General features: G+C 43.7%; 1 protein-coding gene across 5 annotated transcripts in view; it reads right to left on the reverse strand.

Annotated features, from left to right (window-relative positions):
- ppfia4 (PTPRF interacting protein alpha 4) overlaps positions 1-18656 on the reverse strand; it is a 199125-nt gene extending 180469 nt beyond the window's left edge. The window contains exons 1-2 of one of the 5 annotated variants that reach the window (XM_057845717.1): positions 18333-18656; positions 17891-18183 (exon numbers count right to left, since the gene is read on the reverse strand). In XM_057845717.1, the coding sequence (XP_057701700.1) occupies positions 17891-18148 (258 nt within the window). In that variant the 5' untranslated portion in view covers positions 18149-18183; positions 18333-18656. The remainder of the gene's footprint in view (positions 1-17890; positions 18184-18332) is intronic. The other 4 variants (XM_057845721.1, XM_057845715.1, XM_057845720.1 and 1 more) reach the window with 4 other exon arrangements.
- Positions 18657-19578: the final 922 nt, after the last annotated feature.

Genomic DNA, 19578 nt, shown 5'->3' on the forward strand with positions numbered 1-19578 from the left:
TTCCCAAGGTCGTACCTTACAATTTTTTTCTCTGGAAAATTCCCAAGTCGGGCTGTAATAAGTTTCACTTCTGTTTCACAGTAAACATCCTATTCTGAACTAACCAATCATCTCGCAGCACATACCCACTGTTATGACATGTTTCTGACCATGTGACTTTGCTAAATAAAAAGGTTGCGCGAGCTTTGGAAGGTGGGAGGAAGACTTTTGCGACGCTAGACTTCGCATCTTCTGAACCCCGTGCGCACTTTAAAATCTTGAACCAGACTCGAATGATTCCTGACTGCAAGTGATTTAATCCCCGATAGGTGGGAGGCTCCTCTCCTAGAATACTCTTGTTGTTATATTTCCTGTCAGCCAGGGATGTGTGCTCACACTAGTTCTGTTGAACATCTTCCTTCTATGTGTGACGCAGTTGCTCCATGAGTGGATTGAGAAGGACAGATTTCCGACTTGATGGAAATCTCTTCAATATTAGAAGGCTCCTCTGTGAGTCATCACCTTATCGTGGTGGAGGGGCTTGCGTGTCCCAATGATCCAAGGAGCTATGTTGTCTGGGGCTTTATGCCCCTGGTAGGGTCACCCATGGCAACAAGGTCCTAGCTGAGAAGCCAGATGAACCATGGCTCAGAAGACCTCTTATGACAAAAAAAAAAAAAAAAAATGAATGGATCCAGGTTTCCCTTGACCGGACGCAGGTTACCGGGGTCCTCCCTTTGGATCCGGGCCTGGAGGTCGGGCTCAAGGGAGAGTGTCTGGTGGCCGGGCAGTGCCCGAAAAGGCAACATGGGTCCCCCTTCCCGTGGGCTCACCACCTGAGGGGCCAAAGGGGTCGGGTGGATAGGGAGTTGGGCGGCAGCCAAAGGCGGGGGTCTTGGCGGTGCGACCCCCAGCTACAGAAGCTAACTCTTGGGATGCGGACTCTGCACCGATCCGTAGTGATCATAAGCTGTGGGTTGTGACCAAAAGAACAAGAAGATACAATCTGCTGAAATAAGTTTCTTCCGCAGGGTGGTCGGACTCTCCTTTAGAGACAGGGTGAGAAGCTCTGTCATCCGGGAGGGGCTTGGTGTCGCAGCCTTTGAGCCATCGCCTCTGGCCAAAGAGTATTTAAAAATCAATGATCAAATAAATGTCTTCGGGGAGAGTTGGAATGGGGCTGCACAGTCCCGCCTCCCCCTTGATTTTAATGCATCATACACCGAGGTTGTGGGGTGGCTGGGACCAATCGGGTGGATGGTGACGTGAAACTTGCCTCAACGCCGCAGGCCCCGCCATTCCTGCACATCTTTTAAAGCACTACATAAAGTACATTATACACCACGGGGGGCTTGGCGAGGGGGCGGTGGGATGTGGGCTGGTCCCACTGCCCACAGCTGGGCTCTCCAATTTTAATGCATACACTGCACTACCCTGCCCACACAATCCCATTACTGTGCTGTGTATTGGCTGCCAGTCAATGACCTGGAAGCCACAGTGGTCGGTGGGTCCCACACTTTTCTCTGGTTGTGGGGGTTGTGGTGTGGGGGTCGGGGCTCCGATGCCGAGCCAGCTTTAGGCGCTCTCCTGCTTCTGCCTTCCCCTCTCTTTTCTGCCTGGGTAGCCGTGGGTCACTGGCCGGGACTGACTCGTGGGTCGGCTGGGATTCACCCACTCAGGGTGGGGGACCCTGTCTAGTGGGTGGTGGGGGTACTGCAATGTGCCGTGTTGGTTGGGATTCGCGGCGGTGGCTGGTTGGTTGGATGGGCGGGCAGTGGTGGGGGCGAGCGTGCGAGGTGGTGGCACCACATAAAATATTATGAGATGCCTTAACATTAGCACATTATGCCTTTGTGATGTATGATTGCCTCTGTGACCTAGATTGTAACAACCTGTTATTGTTTTTCACCTTGTGTTCCATAGTTAGTAGGGAATCTCACGAGATAACTTAAATAAACATTCTACTTTAACCGCTGGGAGCCTCAACTGGGGGGGAATCTCATACCCTTGGTGGGGGGAGTGAGTCTCACGAGTTGGGGTGGTGCGTTTTCGTGGGGGCGGGGAGTGGCCACCCACGTCCCCGCGTCAGATGTGCCTATAAGAGTCGGGAGAATCCCCAACCCCCCCCCCCGAAGTCTGCCAGAGGATTATGTACGGGTCGCTTGGCTTTGTTCCTTTGCCGCTTTGCCGGAGCGTTGGCTCCCCGCTCATTTGTCAACGGTAAGCTATTTTCATTGTTAGGGAACAGTTTGTTGTGCTGTAGCAGTAACGCGGGGATTCTGGGATTGACAGATCCCAGATCTAATGTCATCGTTACCACTTGTTATGCTTGTTCTTGATACTTGTTGCTTGCTCTTGTGGGATTGTAATCAATAAATCGCATTTATTCTGCATTTTCTAATCAATAAACATCATCTATTGAGCAAAAGTGTGCTAGTTGCTGACTCACCGCGAACCTGGAAATTTCGGAAAACAGCTGGTTAATGGGGGCGCGGATGAGGGAGGAGCCACACTGGGTCCCGGGGGATGATGGCGGCCCCCTTGCTGAAGCTGAGGGATGGGGACAGGCTGCGTTGCCCCCAAACCCCCCAGATTGGCCGAGGAGGGGCTGTGGCCCTGGGGCGGCACTTGCGAAGCATTCCCACTTGTCTGAAGGACTATCATATGTCTGATGGGATTCACGCATGACTGGGTGCAATTAGACTCAAGTAGAGAAACCATCAGTGCCAGGATTAGCGATCAGCAGCATAGAATAGGATGTCAACATATCCACACTTACAAGTGATTCACATCATACCGGGTTCTACACATCACACTGCTGATTTTAGTACACTCCACCCCACTTAATCAGATCTATTTTTATCCATGATTTCAACCGAAAATACAATTAGCTAACAATAGCACCAACATATTCATAGTTAGTGTAGGCGTTAAATGTATTTCTTGTTGTTGTTTATTCTTCTCTTCTATTTCTACTATTCTATTTCCCTTTCTGTCCCGTACCCGATTTCTCATATTAAACAAAACACATTGAATAATCATCACAATGGGAGTATATCGTACTCCCATGTGATACATTAAAACCGTTTAGACCAATAGGACCCTCAGATTCCCGTTCTCTGTGTCAAGCAGCTGAACAGGACAGGTTAAAAAAAATCAATGCTCAAGACTCACACAGATCCATAATTATTAGAAATTGTGCAATAAAAACGTTTTTTGCAACAGTTTCCCCCTGCATCGCTGAAACTGGTGACGCCGTCAAAGGCAAGAATTAAGCCAGAATCCATAGAATTCAATGGAAAACAGCAGCGGAGACTCGTTGACATTATCGTGCAACTCTGTTGAAGAATGGTGGAACTCTGACCTCGACACAATAAGTGTAGTGTAATAAATGATTTCCCAGCTTTCCATGCTCTGAATGTGTTGCGCTCTTTGCCATGGCCAGATATGCCATGTCGCCCTCCAGCCCAAAGCGTTTAAATGTGTTTTTCCTCTTCTAAAAACACTTTCCTATGTTCATAAGATGTCCCAATTTATTTAAGCACGGCAAGTCAACCTTGTTATTCTCAAACCGAGAGCCATGTCCTCAGCCGATTTTGCCAAACAAACATTTGTCTTCCAACGTGCATCATCTACACCTTAGTGTGTGTGTTGCAATCTGACAGTTCTGGGCCAGTGTGCTCCCAAACCGCCAGGAAAGAAACACTGAAGACAAACAATAAACAGGCACTGAAACATAGGGGACTGAAATATATTGTTAAATCAATACGTCGCAGATGGTTTTCATCAATATGGAGTTTGTGTGAGGACTGTGAATATGGAAAAGGTGATATGTCACGATACCTTGTAGCCCAAAAGCTTATCGAAAGGCTCCCACCAAGAATCGATATATCGTTTAAAAAAGGTGTCACTAAAAAAAAATATATATATATATGAAAACAGGTTGCTAGCAAAATTTCCATTATACAGTGCCTTGCAAAAGTATTCGGCCCCCTTGAACCTTGCAACCTTTTGCCACATTTCAGGCTTCAAACATAAAGATATAAAATTTTAATTTTTTTGTCAAGAATCAACAACAAGTGGGACACAATTGTGAAGTGGAACGAAATTTATTGGATAATTTCAACTTTTTTAACAAATAAAAAACTGAAAAGTGGGGCGTGCAATATTATTCGGCCCCCTTGCGTTAATACTTTGTAGCGCCACCTTTTGCTCCAATTACAGCTGCAAGTCGCTTGGGGTATGTTTCTATCAGTTTTGCACATCGGGAGACTGACATTCTTGCCCATTCTTCCTTGCAAAACAGCTCCAGCTCAGTGAGGTTGGATGGAGAGTGTTTGTGAACAGCAGTCTTCACAGATTCTCGATTGGATTCAGGTCTGGACTTTGACTTGGCCATTCTAACACCTGGATACGTTTATTTTTCAACCATTCCATTGTAGATTTGGCTTTATGTTTTGGATCATTGTCCTGTTGGAAGATAAATCTCCGTCCCAGTCTCAGGTCTTGTGCAGATACCATCAGGTTTTCTTCCAGAATGTTCTGTATTTGGCTGCATCCATCTTCCCGTCAATTTTAACCATCTTCCCTGTCCCTGCTGAAGAAAAGCAGGCCCAAACCATGATGCTGCCACCACCATGTTTGACAGTGGGGATGGTGTGTTCAGGGTGATGAGCTGTGTTGCTTTTACGCCAAACATATCGTTTTGCATTGTGGCCAAAAAGTTCAATTTTGGTTTCATCTGACCAGAGCACCTTCTTCCACATGTTTGGTGTGTCTCCCAGGTGGCTTGTGGCAAACTTTAAACAAGACTTTTTATGGATATCTTTGAGAAATGGCTTTCTTCTTGCCAATCCTCCATAAAGGCCAGATTTGTGCAGTGTACGACTGATTTTTGTCCTATGGACAGACTCTCCCACCTCAGCTGTAGATCTCTGCAGTTCATCCAGAGTGATCATGGGCCTCTTGGCTGCATCTCTGATCAGTTTTCTCCTTGTTTGAGAAGAAAGTTTGGAAGGACGGCCGGGTCTTGGTAGATGTGCAGTGGTCTGATGCTCCTTCCATTTCAATATGATGGCTTGCACAGTGCTCCTTGAGATGTTTAAAGCTTGGGAAATCTTTTTGTATCCAAATCCGGCTTTAAACTTCTCCACAACAGTATCTCGGACCTGCCTGGTGTGTTCCTTGGTTTTCATAATGCTCTCTGCACTTTAAACAGAACCCTGAGACTATCACAGAGCAGGTGCATTTATACGGAGACTTGATTACACACAGGTGGATTCTATTTATCATCATCGGTCATTTAGGACAACATTGGATCATTCAGAGATCCTCACTGAACTTCTGGAGTGAGTTTGCTGCACTGAAGGTAAAGGGGCCGAATAATATTGCACGCCCCACTTATCAGTTTTTTATTTGTTAAAAAAGTTTAAATTATCCAATAAATGTTGTTCCACTTCACGATTGTGTCCCACTTGTTGTTGATTCTTGACAAAAAAATTAAATTTCATATCTTTATGTTTGAAGCCTGAAATGTGGCGAAAGGTTGCCAGGTTCAAGGGGGCCGAATACTTTTGCAAGGCACTGTAAGTGTGTCTACCATTGCATAATTTGTAAATCATAAGGTGCAAGAATGCAAAGTACATATGACAGCGCAGAGATGACGAGACGGGCACAGGTCCCGGAATATACGCCGAAAATGGTACTGAAAACAAGACGCAAATGCCCTACTTGCCATGCAGTGGGACTGACAAGCCTCAGTTTCAGATAATATCCATGGTATAATTGTTATGACAACAATTTACAATTATTTAGGCTATACTCTACACAGCACGGGCAATTGCCCAGATCACCACAGGTGGGACTTACAGTAACGTACAGTCTAACTTGTACAACATTAAAAAAAATCTGAGATTACGATAAATAACACAAACCCATTCTTTTACGAGTTTCATCCCCCCCTGTCCTCTCTGGCCCAAAAGTTCCCACCACCTTACAAATTGTACAGCCCAAACCCAAATTTCCCATAGGGGTACTGGCCTGTTGGTTGTCCGCCTGGCTGACTGCTGGTGCTGTAGCTGGCCCCCACTCCAGGTGGTGCTGAACCTGACCAGCTGCTGCTACGGTAGCAGCCTCCTGCCCCGGCGTGGCTGGTTGTCCATGAATCTGGCTAGCTGCTGCGGCGCAAGGATCCTGCAGCACTCGGTCCTGCCCGTTAGCAATATCGCTGCAGCTACCCTCACCATCGGTTGTTGCTTTTCTGACTTGTTTTGAACCATCTTCCTTCTTTTTTAAAAAAGACGTAAATGCAACTGTCTTTTTGGCATGTTGAAATATCGTTTGATCCTGGCTGCTTGCTCCCCGGATGCCGCAAATTTCCAGTTTTTTTTTTGTTTGTTTTTTTTTATGTCAGGGGTAAGCCTGAACGATATATCGTTTAAACATCGCCATCGCGATGTGCGTGTGCGCGATAGTCCCATCGCAAGCACGTGCGATAGTTTACTCCTCACTTTCTGGTCTACGCACAGCCTCCTATCCTCCCTCTCCCAGCCTTTTGATCCTCTCAGTCACTGCGGCACAACGGTGGCTTTGATCTGGCCAAGGAAGCAGACTTCACACGGGCATCTGTCAATCATCGTTTAACTTGTTAAACAGTTGCAAGGAAGCCGCGCTGGAATGAATGTGTGTACTGTGGAGACGTTGGAGACATTTAAATGCCGGAAGTGATCATGAGGAGTTTGAAATTTACATGTCACTTCAACGGTCACAGCTAAAGTAGATAAACAAAAGCATTTAATAAAGCCAAGCATTTATCTGCTACAGTACTTCATTCTTGTTCAAAAATGATTTGGTTGGACAGTTATGTTTAAAACTAATCATGACATTTGAAGTGCTTAAAAACCATTTACATTTTTTAAATCACTTTGGGGGGGAAAGTGAGAGAAAAAAACATGTCTTATATGTATCTCTTTCCAATGCTAAATCTGAATAAATACATTGGGCACAAAAAAAAAACACACACACACACACACACACACACACAAAAAAAAAAGAAAAAAAAAATGTGAGGGTGCGCTACTTTGCGGTTTTTCACTTATCGTGGCGGGTTCTGGTCCCCATCTAAAGTCTTTCCAAACAGCTATTTAAGTAATCTTGTGAAAATTTCTTGACAAAAATATATATACATTTTTTTTTAATATCGCAATATAATATCGCAATTTATCGCAAACCCCCAAAAAATCGCAGCAATAGTTTTTTCCAATATCGTTCAGGCCTAGTCAGGGGCGTGATTTGTTTGTCCAGCTTTTTAGTGCATCAACAAATCTCCGACTCTTTCAAATGACGTTGAATTTTTATAAACAACATGCAATTCTTGGGATTTGTTCTGTAAACGAATTTATATATACAGTGGGGCAAATAAGTATTTTGTCAACCACTAAAAAATATTAGAGAGGCCTGTAATTGTCAACATGGGTAAACCTCAACCATGAGAGACAGAATGTGGAAAAAAAAAACAGAAAATCACATTGTTTGCAAATCATGGTGGAAAATAAGTATTTGGTCAATACAAAAAGTTCATCTCAATACTTCGTTTGGCAATATCAGAGGCCAAACGTTTTCTGTAACTCATCACAAGCTTTTCACACACTGTTGCTGGTATTTTTGGCCCATTCCTCCATGCAGATCTCCTCTAGAGCAGCGATGTTTTGGGGCTGGCATTGAGCAACACGGACTTTCAACTCCCTCCACAGATTTTCTACGGGGTTGAGATGTGGAGACTGGCTAGGCCACTCCAGGACCATGAAATGCTTCTTACAAAGCCACTCCTTTGTTGCCTTGGCTGTGTGTTTGGGATCGTTGTCATGCTGAAAGACCCAGTCACGTCTCATCTTCAATGCCCTTGCTGACGGAAGGAGATTTTCACTCAAAATCTCTCGATACATGGCCCCATTCATTCTTTCCTTTACACAGATCAGTCGTCCTGGTCCCTTTGCAGAAAAACAGCCCCAAAGCATGATGTTTCACCCCCATGCTTCACAGTGGGTATGGTGTTCTTCGGATGCAATTCAGTATTCTTTCTCCTCCAAACACGAGAACCTGTCTTTCTACCAAAAAGTTCTATTTAGGTGTCATCTGACCATAACACATTCTCCCAGTCCTCTTCTGAATCATCCAAATGCTCTCTTGCGAACCACAGACGGGCCTGGACGTGTACTTGCTTCAGCAGGGGGACACGTCTGGCAGTGCAGGATTTGAGTCCCTGGCGGTGCATTGTGTTACTGATAGTAGCCTTTGCTACTGTGGTCCCAGCTCTCTATAGGTCATTCACTAGGTCCCCCCCGTGTGGTTCTGGGATTTTTCTCACTGTTCATGTTATCATTTTGACGCCACGGGGTGAGATCTTGCATGGAGCCCCAGATCGAGGGAGATTATCAGTGGTCTTGTATGTCTTCCATTTTCTAATAATTGCTCCCTCAGTTGATTTCTTTATACCAAGCGTTTTACCTATCTACCCTCTTCATAGCCTTGTGCAGGTCTACAATTTTGTCTCTGGTGTCCTTCGACAGCTCTTTGGTCTTGGCCATAGTAGAGTTTGGAGTGTGACTGACTGAGGTTGTGGACAGGTGTCGTTTATACCGATATTGAGTTAAAACAGGTGCCATTAATACAGGTAATGAGTGGAGCCTCGTTAGACCTCGTTAGAAGAAGTTAGACCTCTTTGACAGCCAGAAATCTTGCTTGTGTGTAGATGACCAAATACTTTATTTTCCACTCTAATTTGGAAATAAAATCTTTAAAAATCAAACAATGTGATTTTCTGGTTTTTTTTCCACATTCTTTCTCCCATGGTTGAGGTTTACCCATGTTGACAATTACAGGCCTCTCTAATCTTCTCAAGTAGGAGAACTTGCACAATTGGTGGTTGACTAAATACTTATTTGCCCCACTGTAAATATGTGGAAGGATGATGCTAGTTTGTAGCAGTTTGTCAGGCTGTGGTGACGAGACGGACTTAGATGCGCAGCACAGGCAATAAAGTTTGTTAATGAAAACTAAGGTTCTTCCGCTGACATGCGGGGATAAGAAAAATTATAAACAAAAAGCGCATAATACGCAAAATACCAGCAACAGTGTGTGAAAAGCTTGTGAAGAGTTACAGAAAACGTTTGACTTCCGTTATTCCCAACAAAAGGTACATAAAAAAGTATTGATATTAACTTTTGGTACTGACCAAATACTTATTTTCCACCATGATTTGCAAATAAATTCTTTTAAAATCAAACAATGTGATTTTCTAGTTTTTTTCCCCAACATTCTGTCTCTCATGGTTGAGGTTTACCCACGTTGACAATTATAGGCCCCTCTAATATTTTTAAGTGGGAGAACTTGCACAATTAGTGGTTGACTAAATACTTATTTGCCCCACTGTATGTAAAGTAACTGCTAACTGCCCGTTTTTTTTGCATTTTTTAACAATCGAGACTTTTACGTAAAGAATTCAGGGATTTATGAAATTATTCACAAGAATTTTCAACAAAAAAAAAGCTCTTTGTGTTTCCACTCGGTCAGCTTTGACCGAGATAGGCCCCCTATTAATCAGTCCTGCGCCTTGTGTCCCGTCAATATAATTATAAAGTCTGTAGAAAAACAACAGGAAATGCCCCAAAGTGATCTCATTGCTTAGCATTGGCTGCCATAGCGTCCAATCCATTTGATGTGGGAGGGATGGCAGTCAATGAACGAATGCATTGTACGCCTACTAGTGATAAACCCGCAGCGGAAGGATGAAAATAGCTTGTTTTTCTCTTTATTAGTTATAATATAGAATTTCTTGAAATTATTTCCTCACCCATGTGATTAATAATATTGCCACATCTTGATATCATCGTTAAAGTGTGCCAGTATTGTTAATCTTACTTTAAAAAGGTAACTAATTACAGTTACAAATTACTTCTCCCAAAAGGTAATTGCGTTAGTAACTCAGTTACCTGAATGTAAGAGTAATTAGTTACTTGGCATAGTAACTGGTGATAATTTTCATGTTTTTTTTCTCAAAACAAAAAAACCCAAAAAAACAGGTCACACAATGTGAAGTTTAAAGGGTTTTTTTTGGGACAATTGGCCCTAGCCCAATTTTTTACCCTAAATTTAACTAGACACAGGGCTATTGCGGATATTGCGATAACTAGATGTGTGGAAGTCATTTAATGTTGTGAATCAACCGTTAAAGTTGTTAAAATTGCTCCCGTCATTGCATTTTTTTCCCTTCTGTCTACTTTCGACGTGTGTAAGTTTTAAAAGTATTTCATCATTTAAAGATAGATTTAAGTCAAGATTTAAGTGAAGATTTTACCGATTTTGGAGCATTTTAGATCAAAAGTTACCTAGGTTCGCTAGGAAGGTTCTCTACAACATAGCCTTTCTGAGAGGTCTACTGCTTTAAGATGGCGGCTGTTTACTAACGCATCTAGTTCTTTATTATATATGTTGCAATTGCAGCCATGTCTGTCATTTGCATCTAGTTCTGTATATATGTGATATCTCCCGAAGCATCATGTGGGCGTAGTTTGTAGGCTATCTGCTACAGTCAGGTATTATTGGAGTCACCTAGCATCGTAGCATCGCGTTTGCAACGGCGTCACCCTCCCTTGCCTCTTCCCCACTCCTGCTCTGCTCTCTCGTCTCCGTGAGTCCGTCTTTCTCAGACTTTTCTCGCGTCAGTCAACCAACATAGTAACGCACGCCTTTCCCGCCTCAGTAACGGTAACGGTGATGGGGAAAATATTATGTGACCCGAAGTGAATTAGCACATTCTGCCTTATGATAAATTCAATCCGGGTCAAAGGGCGGAATGACGGGGGGAAATATTATGTGATGCCTTAACATTAGCACATTATGCCTTTGTGATGTATGATTGCCTCTGTGACCTAGATTGTAACAATTTGTTATTGTTTTTCACCTTGGGTTCCATAGTTAGGAGGGAAACTCACGACATAACTTGTTATGCACCATAGTACGCGCTTGAGTTCCATAGTTAGGAGGGAACCTCACGAGATAACTTAAATAAACATTCTACTTTAACCGCTGGGAGCCTCACCTGGGGGGGAATCTCATACCCTTGGGGGGGGGGGGGTCTCAAGAGTTCAGATGGTGCGTTTTCGTGGGGGCGAGGAGTGGCCACCCGCGTCCCCGATTGCGTACGGGTCGCTTGGCTTTGTTCCTTTGCCGGAGTGTTGGCTCCCCGCTCATTTGTCAACGGTAAGCGATTTTCATTTTTAAGGAAAAGTTTGTTGTGTTGTAACGGTAACGCGGGGATTCTGGGTTTGACAAACTAGATCTAACGTCATCAATACCACTTGTTATGCTTGTTTTGATACTTGTTGCTTGCTCTTGTGGGATTGTAATCAATAAATCTCATTTATTCTGCATTTTCTAATCAATAAACATCGTCTATTGAGCAAAAGTGTGCTGGTTGCTGACTCACTGCGATTCCCGGAAATTTCGGAAAACAAACGGCATTGCCAAGATGAGAAAAGTAATTAATTAGATTACTCACTACCAGTGTTGGGCACGTTACTTTAAAAAAGTAATTAGTTACATTACTCACTACTTCTTCCAAAAAGTAACTGAGTTAGTAACTGAATTACTCTATAGTAAAAGTAACTAGTTACCAGGAAAAGTAACTATTTCCGTTACTTTAAAAAGAACTTGTTGTATGTCACCGAATTTGAAATTTTCTGAGCAGTATTAGAGTCAGTGGAATAGAGAAGAACAGACAGGTATACCCCTTTCCCACTGGCCAAAAACCCCATGTCAACTCACTAACAATCGGCTTTTGGTGGCAGTGGGAAAGGTGCAGCGACCCGTGTCAATCAACCCGCCAAGCGACCCGCGTTAAAATCACCTCGGCTCCGACCGGGTCAACAGTCAACACCCTAATCTATGTGGTGACGTAGGATTTTACGTGATGCGTCATAACAACGTACCACTCGCCTCCAATTTAACATGCCCCACACGACTCCTTTCAATTTCAAACCAAAATTCACGTCACCTCAGCACAAGCAGTGTTGATCCTTTGCTGCATTTCGACCATTTTGAGGGAAGTAAAAAGCATGAAAACAGAGAACACAAACGGAAAGGAGGCTTACATTTTGCTCTGCATTGTTTACTTCCTTGAACTGAATGAATTCGGTCGCATTTTTTTTTTATTCGCATTTGTCGACGCACATTTTAGCGTGGTGACGTCACGTAACCTGACTTCACACCTGAAGAGGGGTGGGGGGTTAGACGGGTGAAAAAAAAAAAAAAAACAGCTTTTTTTTGTCGATGGGAAAGGTGCCAAATGCCAATTGCTAGTGAGTTGCATCGGCTTGGAAAAACGCTTGTTGACCCAAGTTAGTTTCAGTGGGAAAGGGGCATCACAGGTAGTTAACTTGTTAGGTGCTTCACCAGATTTGAATTGCTTACCGCAGATGTCGACAAAAGCTTTGCCCCGGGACTTAAATTACACATTACATGCAGGTTCTTTCCTTTGATTTCGACAAACTTGAAATAGTGTCTATATCTCCACCTCTTAAAGGACATTTTTTCTTCTGAATGCTCTGCCATCCCGACCCTGTGCATCTGTTTTGCGTGTGTGTTTGCCGCACGCGCTATTCCGGTATGCTTGTGAAATCACCGGCTCTGATTGGCTTACCACGACATATGACTAACCCTCAGCCAATCACAATCACTTCAATCGCATCTCTCGAGGGGCTGCATTCAGGTAGGCTGGTTTCCCGACAATTCACGTCACCTTCAAAGCGTCTGCCGTCCTCAAGATGGAAGCAGAATTATTGCTGGCTGACAGTGGGAGATGGGAACGAGGCTAGCATCCGGTGTAGCAAACGCAGAAACGTTACCAAACTTTGGAAAGCATTGTCTACTTGAATGAGCAGGGACAAACAGCTTGAAGTCAGAAGTACGTGCGCTATTCTCGAACATGAACGCACCCCAAGTCTTGGATGACAAATCAACAGAGCAGAGCGTCGACTCGACACGGCCGGTAGTTTCTTCAATTTATTCAGAGTAAGTAACGCACCGCTTTTGGCCGTCAGTAACGGTAACGGCGTTGTAACGGCGGAAAAAGTAATTAGTTAGATTACCCCGTTACTGGAAAAATAACGCCGTTACGTAACGGCGTTATTTATAACGGCGTTACTCCCAACACTGCTCACTACTGAAGAAAATAACGCCGTTAGTAACGCCGCTATACTCTAACGCCGTTATTAACAACACTGCCGTGAGCCTTGTACCGCAAATCATATCGTATCGTGAGCTACCCACAGCTTCCCACCCCTACCTAGCATGCCGACAATGAAGCCTCAGCACATAAAATTACGTTATCCCCTCCGACCCTTAGGTCTAAATAAGTGGCCTGATGTCACACGCAGCGTGACGCTTGGCTGTGTGTGTTTTAAGTGAGTGCGCAAGTGAGTGTCGGTGTTCTTGTGAGAGAAGGAGGGGAAGAGAGAAAAAGCAAGCTGGAGATGACAGCATCGCTGCAGCCGCTTGTGGGAGAAACATGGCTGCTTGCTAGTGTACATCGCCCTGGGCTGTGTGTGTGAGTGAGAGAAAGAGAAAGAGCGAGTCATGCCATTTCTAATCTTGCTTCAGTCTAATGTGTAATTGTAGCAATAATGCAAGTATTAGTTATACCGTCATACACCTCTGGGATATTACACACACGAATTTGTGAGCGGTATAAGCGCAGGAACGCACGCAGCGCCACAAACACACCCTTCAAAATCTGGTCTTTTGCACATAAGCATTTTTGCAACGTTCCAGGCCAGTTTCTCAAACTGAGGGGACAGAATAGGCTATGGATCCATTTTTCTAAAAGCTATAAGCAAGCTATTTTCTTAGTCGTCAAGGGGTCGTGAGATCATCGTTATGGTGAGCCTTGTATCGTGAGGTACCCACCCCTAGGCGCAAACCCACTTTTCTCCATTTCTTGTTAGTCCAGCACGGCTGAATATGCAGGAAAGTTGTGATCAAAAACAGCAAGCCATTAAGAAGGCGAGACGATGCCAGTCACGACCTACATCTGCAACATCACAAGAAGTAACGAACAGGCATGGAAATTGTTTTTCCCTTCTTAATTAGTGCCCTTGGATGATTTATCAGACATTTTACAAGTATTTGGTATCACCCTTCCTTGCCCATTTATGCAAGACTCTTATTCATAAAACATTATTTACTGCTACACTTCCAAACTATTCCAGTTGAAGACCTATATTGTAAATGGAGTTTTCTCCAAACTAAACTGATGAAAATACACTATAGTATTGAAATAAAATTGCCACATCTACCGAACAAGATCAACGTTCAACCGAAGAAAACAAACATCAGCGCTGGATCAGGGAGGTCATTGAAATCCGCAAAGCGGGGCCCGGGGACCATCAACAGGGACGAGGGGGCTGATATGCTCTCTAAAACCTGGACCAGCATCCTGGAAGAGTGAATGGTCAGCAGAGGGCGTGACAGGTGAGTCACGTCTTCACCCATCAGCTGATAAAGTCACACCAACGTCAGTGACACACTGATGAAGGCGGAGGTAGTCACCGAAATGAAAGAACCTAAAATAATTGTCTGGGATGAACAAAATTTCAACTAATGATCAACGTTCATTCATTGAATAATTTTTTCATTCGCTTAAAATGGAAATGAAGTCTAGTGCCGTCAATGGCAGCCAATGAAGCAACAAAAAAGTGACCCCAAGAATGCCCCAAAACCAACAACAAGTGACCCAAAATCCACAGGATCCAGAAATACCTTAAAATCAACAGGAAAGGATCCCAAATGTTCAGGAAGTGATCCGTAGATACCCTAAAATTACAAAGAAGTGACCTAATACTAATAGGAAGTGGCCAATGAAATGCTCTAAAATCTACAGGAAATGATCATAAATGTACAAGAACTGACACTGATTTACCCCAAAATGTACAGGAGCTGACCATAAATGTACAAGAACTGACACTGATTTACCCCAAAATGTACAGGAGCTGACCGGTAAGTACCCTAAAATTATTAGGGAGTGACCCAAAATCAATAGGTAGTGACCAATGAGCAGGAAGTGGCCCAGAAATGTCCTAAAATCAACAGGAAATGATCCAGAATCTACATGAAGTGACACCGAGAGACCTCAAAATGTACAGGGAGTGACCCGTATGTACCCTAAAATTACAAGGAAGTAGGGCTGCAACTAATGATTATTTTCATAATCGATGAATCGAACGATTAATCAAATCCATTCATCGGATAAATGTCACTTTTTTCAATTACCTTCAAAATTTACCTTGAAGTTGTTTTAGGCATGCTGTAAGTCACAATGAAGACAAAATGGATAACTATTTCCTTCATAGGGCTGCAGCTATCGATTATTTTAGTAATCTATAATCAATGAACAGCTTAGTTCGAATAATCGAGTAATCGGATAAGAACCATAAAAAAATTAAAGTACTAGAGCTGAGCCTCAAACGGTATAAAAAAAAAAATTAAATGAGGCTCCAAGTACAAATAAAGAACAATTGACATAGCAAAAGTCCGCTAGCTTAAATGCGATAAAATGTTATTTTTTTACAATGTTCTTAACAAATGGTTCAAACATACATTCACACAAAAAAACGGCCAAATATACCTATGACCTAATCACGAATGCATTAAAAAAAACATTAGCTTAAACAAAAACTTAGCTTATGTTGGTCTAACAGGGAGCAGCTAGATTCAGCCATGTGAAATGAGTTTTGTCATATTCACTGTTGCCACTAGAGGACAGTGTATCCACTCAAAACAATACAATTAAATGCATACACTTTCAAAACAGACCATTACAACGCCACTTTAATTCAACGAATACTCAAAGCATCAAAATGTTAGATTTTTTTTCTCTAATCGAATCGATTAATCGTTGCAGCACTATTGCTTCAAAAATATAATATTTTGTTACAGCTTCCTGACTTTTCTGTTGTCTACAACTGTATCGAGTATCTAATTAGTTGGCAACTAATTCATTAATGGATTAGTTGTTGCAGCCTATATTAAAAAGCTAGATTAGACAGATGTCCGAAAAATGGCAAAAATGTGAATTGTTGTTTTCCAAAGTAAAAGCAGATTTTTGTTCATGTCCTACATCAGGGGTCCCCAAACTTTTTCCTGTGAGGGTCACATAACTTTTCCTTTCTCTGATGAGGGGCCGGGTCAGTTTGTAAAAGAAAAAGTGTGACCATTGCAGGAGTGCCGAAATGTAAAAATGTATTGTTTTTCAGAAAGCCACAATCAAATAACCCTTTCAGGATTCTTCACGGAACAAAAGTAAATAATATAATATCACATCATATCATATAATCATATGATGATATGATATAATATAATATCATATATTATATCATATAATGATATGAAATAATATATCATATATCATATATAATATAATATCATATCATATAATATCATATAGTAATAACGCTTAATTAAATAGATAATAACCAAATAACCCTCTCTGGGTTCTTCACAGAAAAAAGCCAGGAAATAAATAACACCATTGGGAAAAAAAAAAAACATTGTTCTGGGGGCCGGACCAAATGTGGAGGCGGGCCATATTAATTTGGGGACCCCTGTCCTACATTGTCTTAACAACAATATAATGAAGAAATCTGATAATATCTACAACTGAGAAGTTATGTATGTTATAATTTCAATAATTTAGACAAGTTGAAGGTGAAGAAGGTCCTAAGTAATTAATTGGTTGTCAAAATAGTTGTTGATAATTTGCAAATCAATTAGTTGTTGATTAATTTTTGAACAAGGAAGTGACCCAAAGTTAACTCTTTGGAAGGAATTGACACCAAATACACAAGTAACCTGGAAATGCCCCAAAATCAAGAGGAAGCAGCCAGAATTCACAGGAAATGAGCCCAAATAAAACCTGTAAATTATATTCAGAGATTAAGGGGAACCCAGGGGGGCATAGCCCTCCTCTGGTGGCCGAAAATGTCATTGCATGGAATTGACTTTCCTATATATATGAATTTAAAATTAAGACTTTGCCTGTAAAATGTTGTCTATAAAAGCCGCAAATCAATAAAACACACAACAAAAATGAATGAAATGAACAAAAGAATATAGTTTTATAATGGGTCAAAATAATTTTTTTGAACAGATCATGTGACTAGCACCTTAGGGACGGTCATTTGCTTTGCTTAGCCAAAACAACCTGAAGACAGAAGAGGCAAGATGGATATAAGTCATTTTTTCAAACCTAAGCTTTCAAAAGCGACAACTACTGAGCGAGAACCAAGGATTGAAGATGTGGACCATGAAACGCCGGAGAGCACGGACGAAATGCTGAGCGAAGTTTCAGTTTGCCCCAGTAAAGAAGTTAATTGTACAACAGAGCCACCACCGGGCGTACCATATTGTTCTTCTCTGCTACATAAACAGAAAAATGTGCGTTTTACGATGCCGCCTCAAGTTCAACTTCATTACTCCTATACAGAAACCATATTAAAACACAGTCTATATCAAGCCCCTCCATCTTTTTCCATTTTCAAACATTTTTGAAAAGACTCCAGGGAGCCATGAGGGCAGCGCTAAAGAGCCGCATGTGGCTCTAGAGCTGCGGGTTGCTGACCCCTGGATTGGGAGGTCATTTATACACCCTTTGGACGTCTAGAGCGGCCAATGGCAGCCATAGTGAGATTAATCATTTGGCTAAAAATAAAGTGGTTTGGCCCACATTAGCTCTAATTGCCCAGCAACCAAAATGAGTACCCCCCATAGATCTTAGGCTACCACAGAGTACCAAAAAATAACGCAACATCAAAATACGGAGCCAGCGCTCCCCACCAGGGACAAAGCGGCTGCTCCTCACCTGAGGCAGGGCCGCGTTGATCTGACGCTGCAGCACGTCCCTCTCGTGCAGCGCCCCCTGCAGTTTAGTCTGCGACTGAATAAGGGTCTCCTGGGTCTCCCTGAGGGACTCGAGTAGCTTGTCCCTCTCGTCCAGCATGTTGACCATCAGCTGCTCGAAGTTGGCCTCCTGCTCGGAGCCGTTCGGGACCCCGCCGGCTCCTCTGGGGGGACCGGCCGAGTCCCCCTCGCTGATGGTCGGCATCACCTCGCACATCATCTCTGCTGCTGCGCTGGATGTGGGGGCGAGGCGAACTGTCGGTTCGAGAAGGGTGCGTGTGTTACGAGATCAACCATAACTGCGTGCGGTCGAGGCCACGAGCAAAAAAAATATAAAGGGACAGCAATTCTGGACGCGCGTCTTGGTGCGCACGCGCCAATTGCATGTCAGCGCATCGTCTTACCTATTGATCGAAACGATGCGATATCTGGAGACCTTTCATCCTCGTGAACCGGCGTCGCAGATCCGCCCTGGCCGGCGCGCCACGCACTCCCTCGCTCGCTCACATGTAGCGAGACCGGCGCGACGTGATTGACAGATCGGGCGCGCGGCCGCTCGGAGGGGCGGTGTCCGCGAGCACGCAGGAGATCATAGTACGGAACAATTCCAGAATACCAGAATAGATCCGCGAGAGAACGTCTGATCTCCACTTGGAGCCAGTCACTGTGTGTGTGTGCAATGTATGAGAGAGGGGTTCTTCACTGCATCCGCCTCCTCTGCTTCCATCTCCTCCTACCACACACACACACACATACACACACAGATATGCACTTGTTACCAAGCTACCTTATATGACGTACACCTAGGTCACGTGTGTCATCTGCTGCATGCTTCATGGATGAACCGTGAGCGTACAGTATAGCTATTTGTGTGATTGTAGCTCCATCACCGCTACACGTTCATTAATAGTGGACATGATTGCACACTCGGGTGCACAGCGCTCCCTGCTGGATTGTCGGTGAAATTACTATCATACCATACGTTTGAAATAAAAATGAGGGGTGTGAATCTAGACCCCAATCACCAACGCCACACAATCACGTGATCGCTGTATTGTGCCGCCATATTGTCCGTCATTGTGTGACTATTGTCACTGATCGTAGTTTCTAAAGGTGGATTCACTTGCAAATGATGGAAGCCGCCGTGCTTTCAGACACTGTAAACTCATCGGATGAGTTGCATAAAAGCCGTTATTTGGAAAAGCTTCGGTCGATCCAGTCGCCAGATCCATATTTGATGCCCGAACCGATGTTTCCTCACGTCCGGTCCCGTCCCGTGCGTCAGAGCTCGTCCTGAGACCACAAAATTTCCAATCATACTCCAGTTTATGTCAGGATGAGGAGCCGGGTGCCCAAAATCGGCACCGGCCCAAATATAAACCGACATTTGGTCAGCTTAGCGTCACCGTTGTCACCACTGTAAAATGAAACTTGATCGACAACTGGCCGGTGTGTGCCGAAAAATAGCTGCCCCGCGTGAAATGTCCCCCCTGACGGGCAGTGGCGCCGCCAGGGGGTGGCCAGGGGTGGCCACGGCCACCCCTGTAAATTGGTTGGCCACCCCACTGGCCACCCCGCTTGCCAGTATATCGTTAGATGGTTGTAGCATCAGTGATGCATTTCATCCCAAATGAATGCATTTATTTTGTT

Source organism: Corythoichthys intestinalis, chromosome 9 (genome assembly GCF_030265065.1).
Source record: "Corythoichthys intestinalis isolate RoL2023-P3 chromosome 9, ASM3026506v1, whole genome shotgun sequence".
NCBI classification, from domain to species: Eukaryota; Metazoa; Chordata; class Actinopteri; order Syngnathiformes; family Syngnathidae; genus Corythoichthys; species Corythoichthys intestinalis.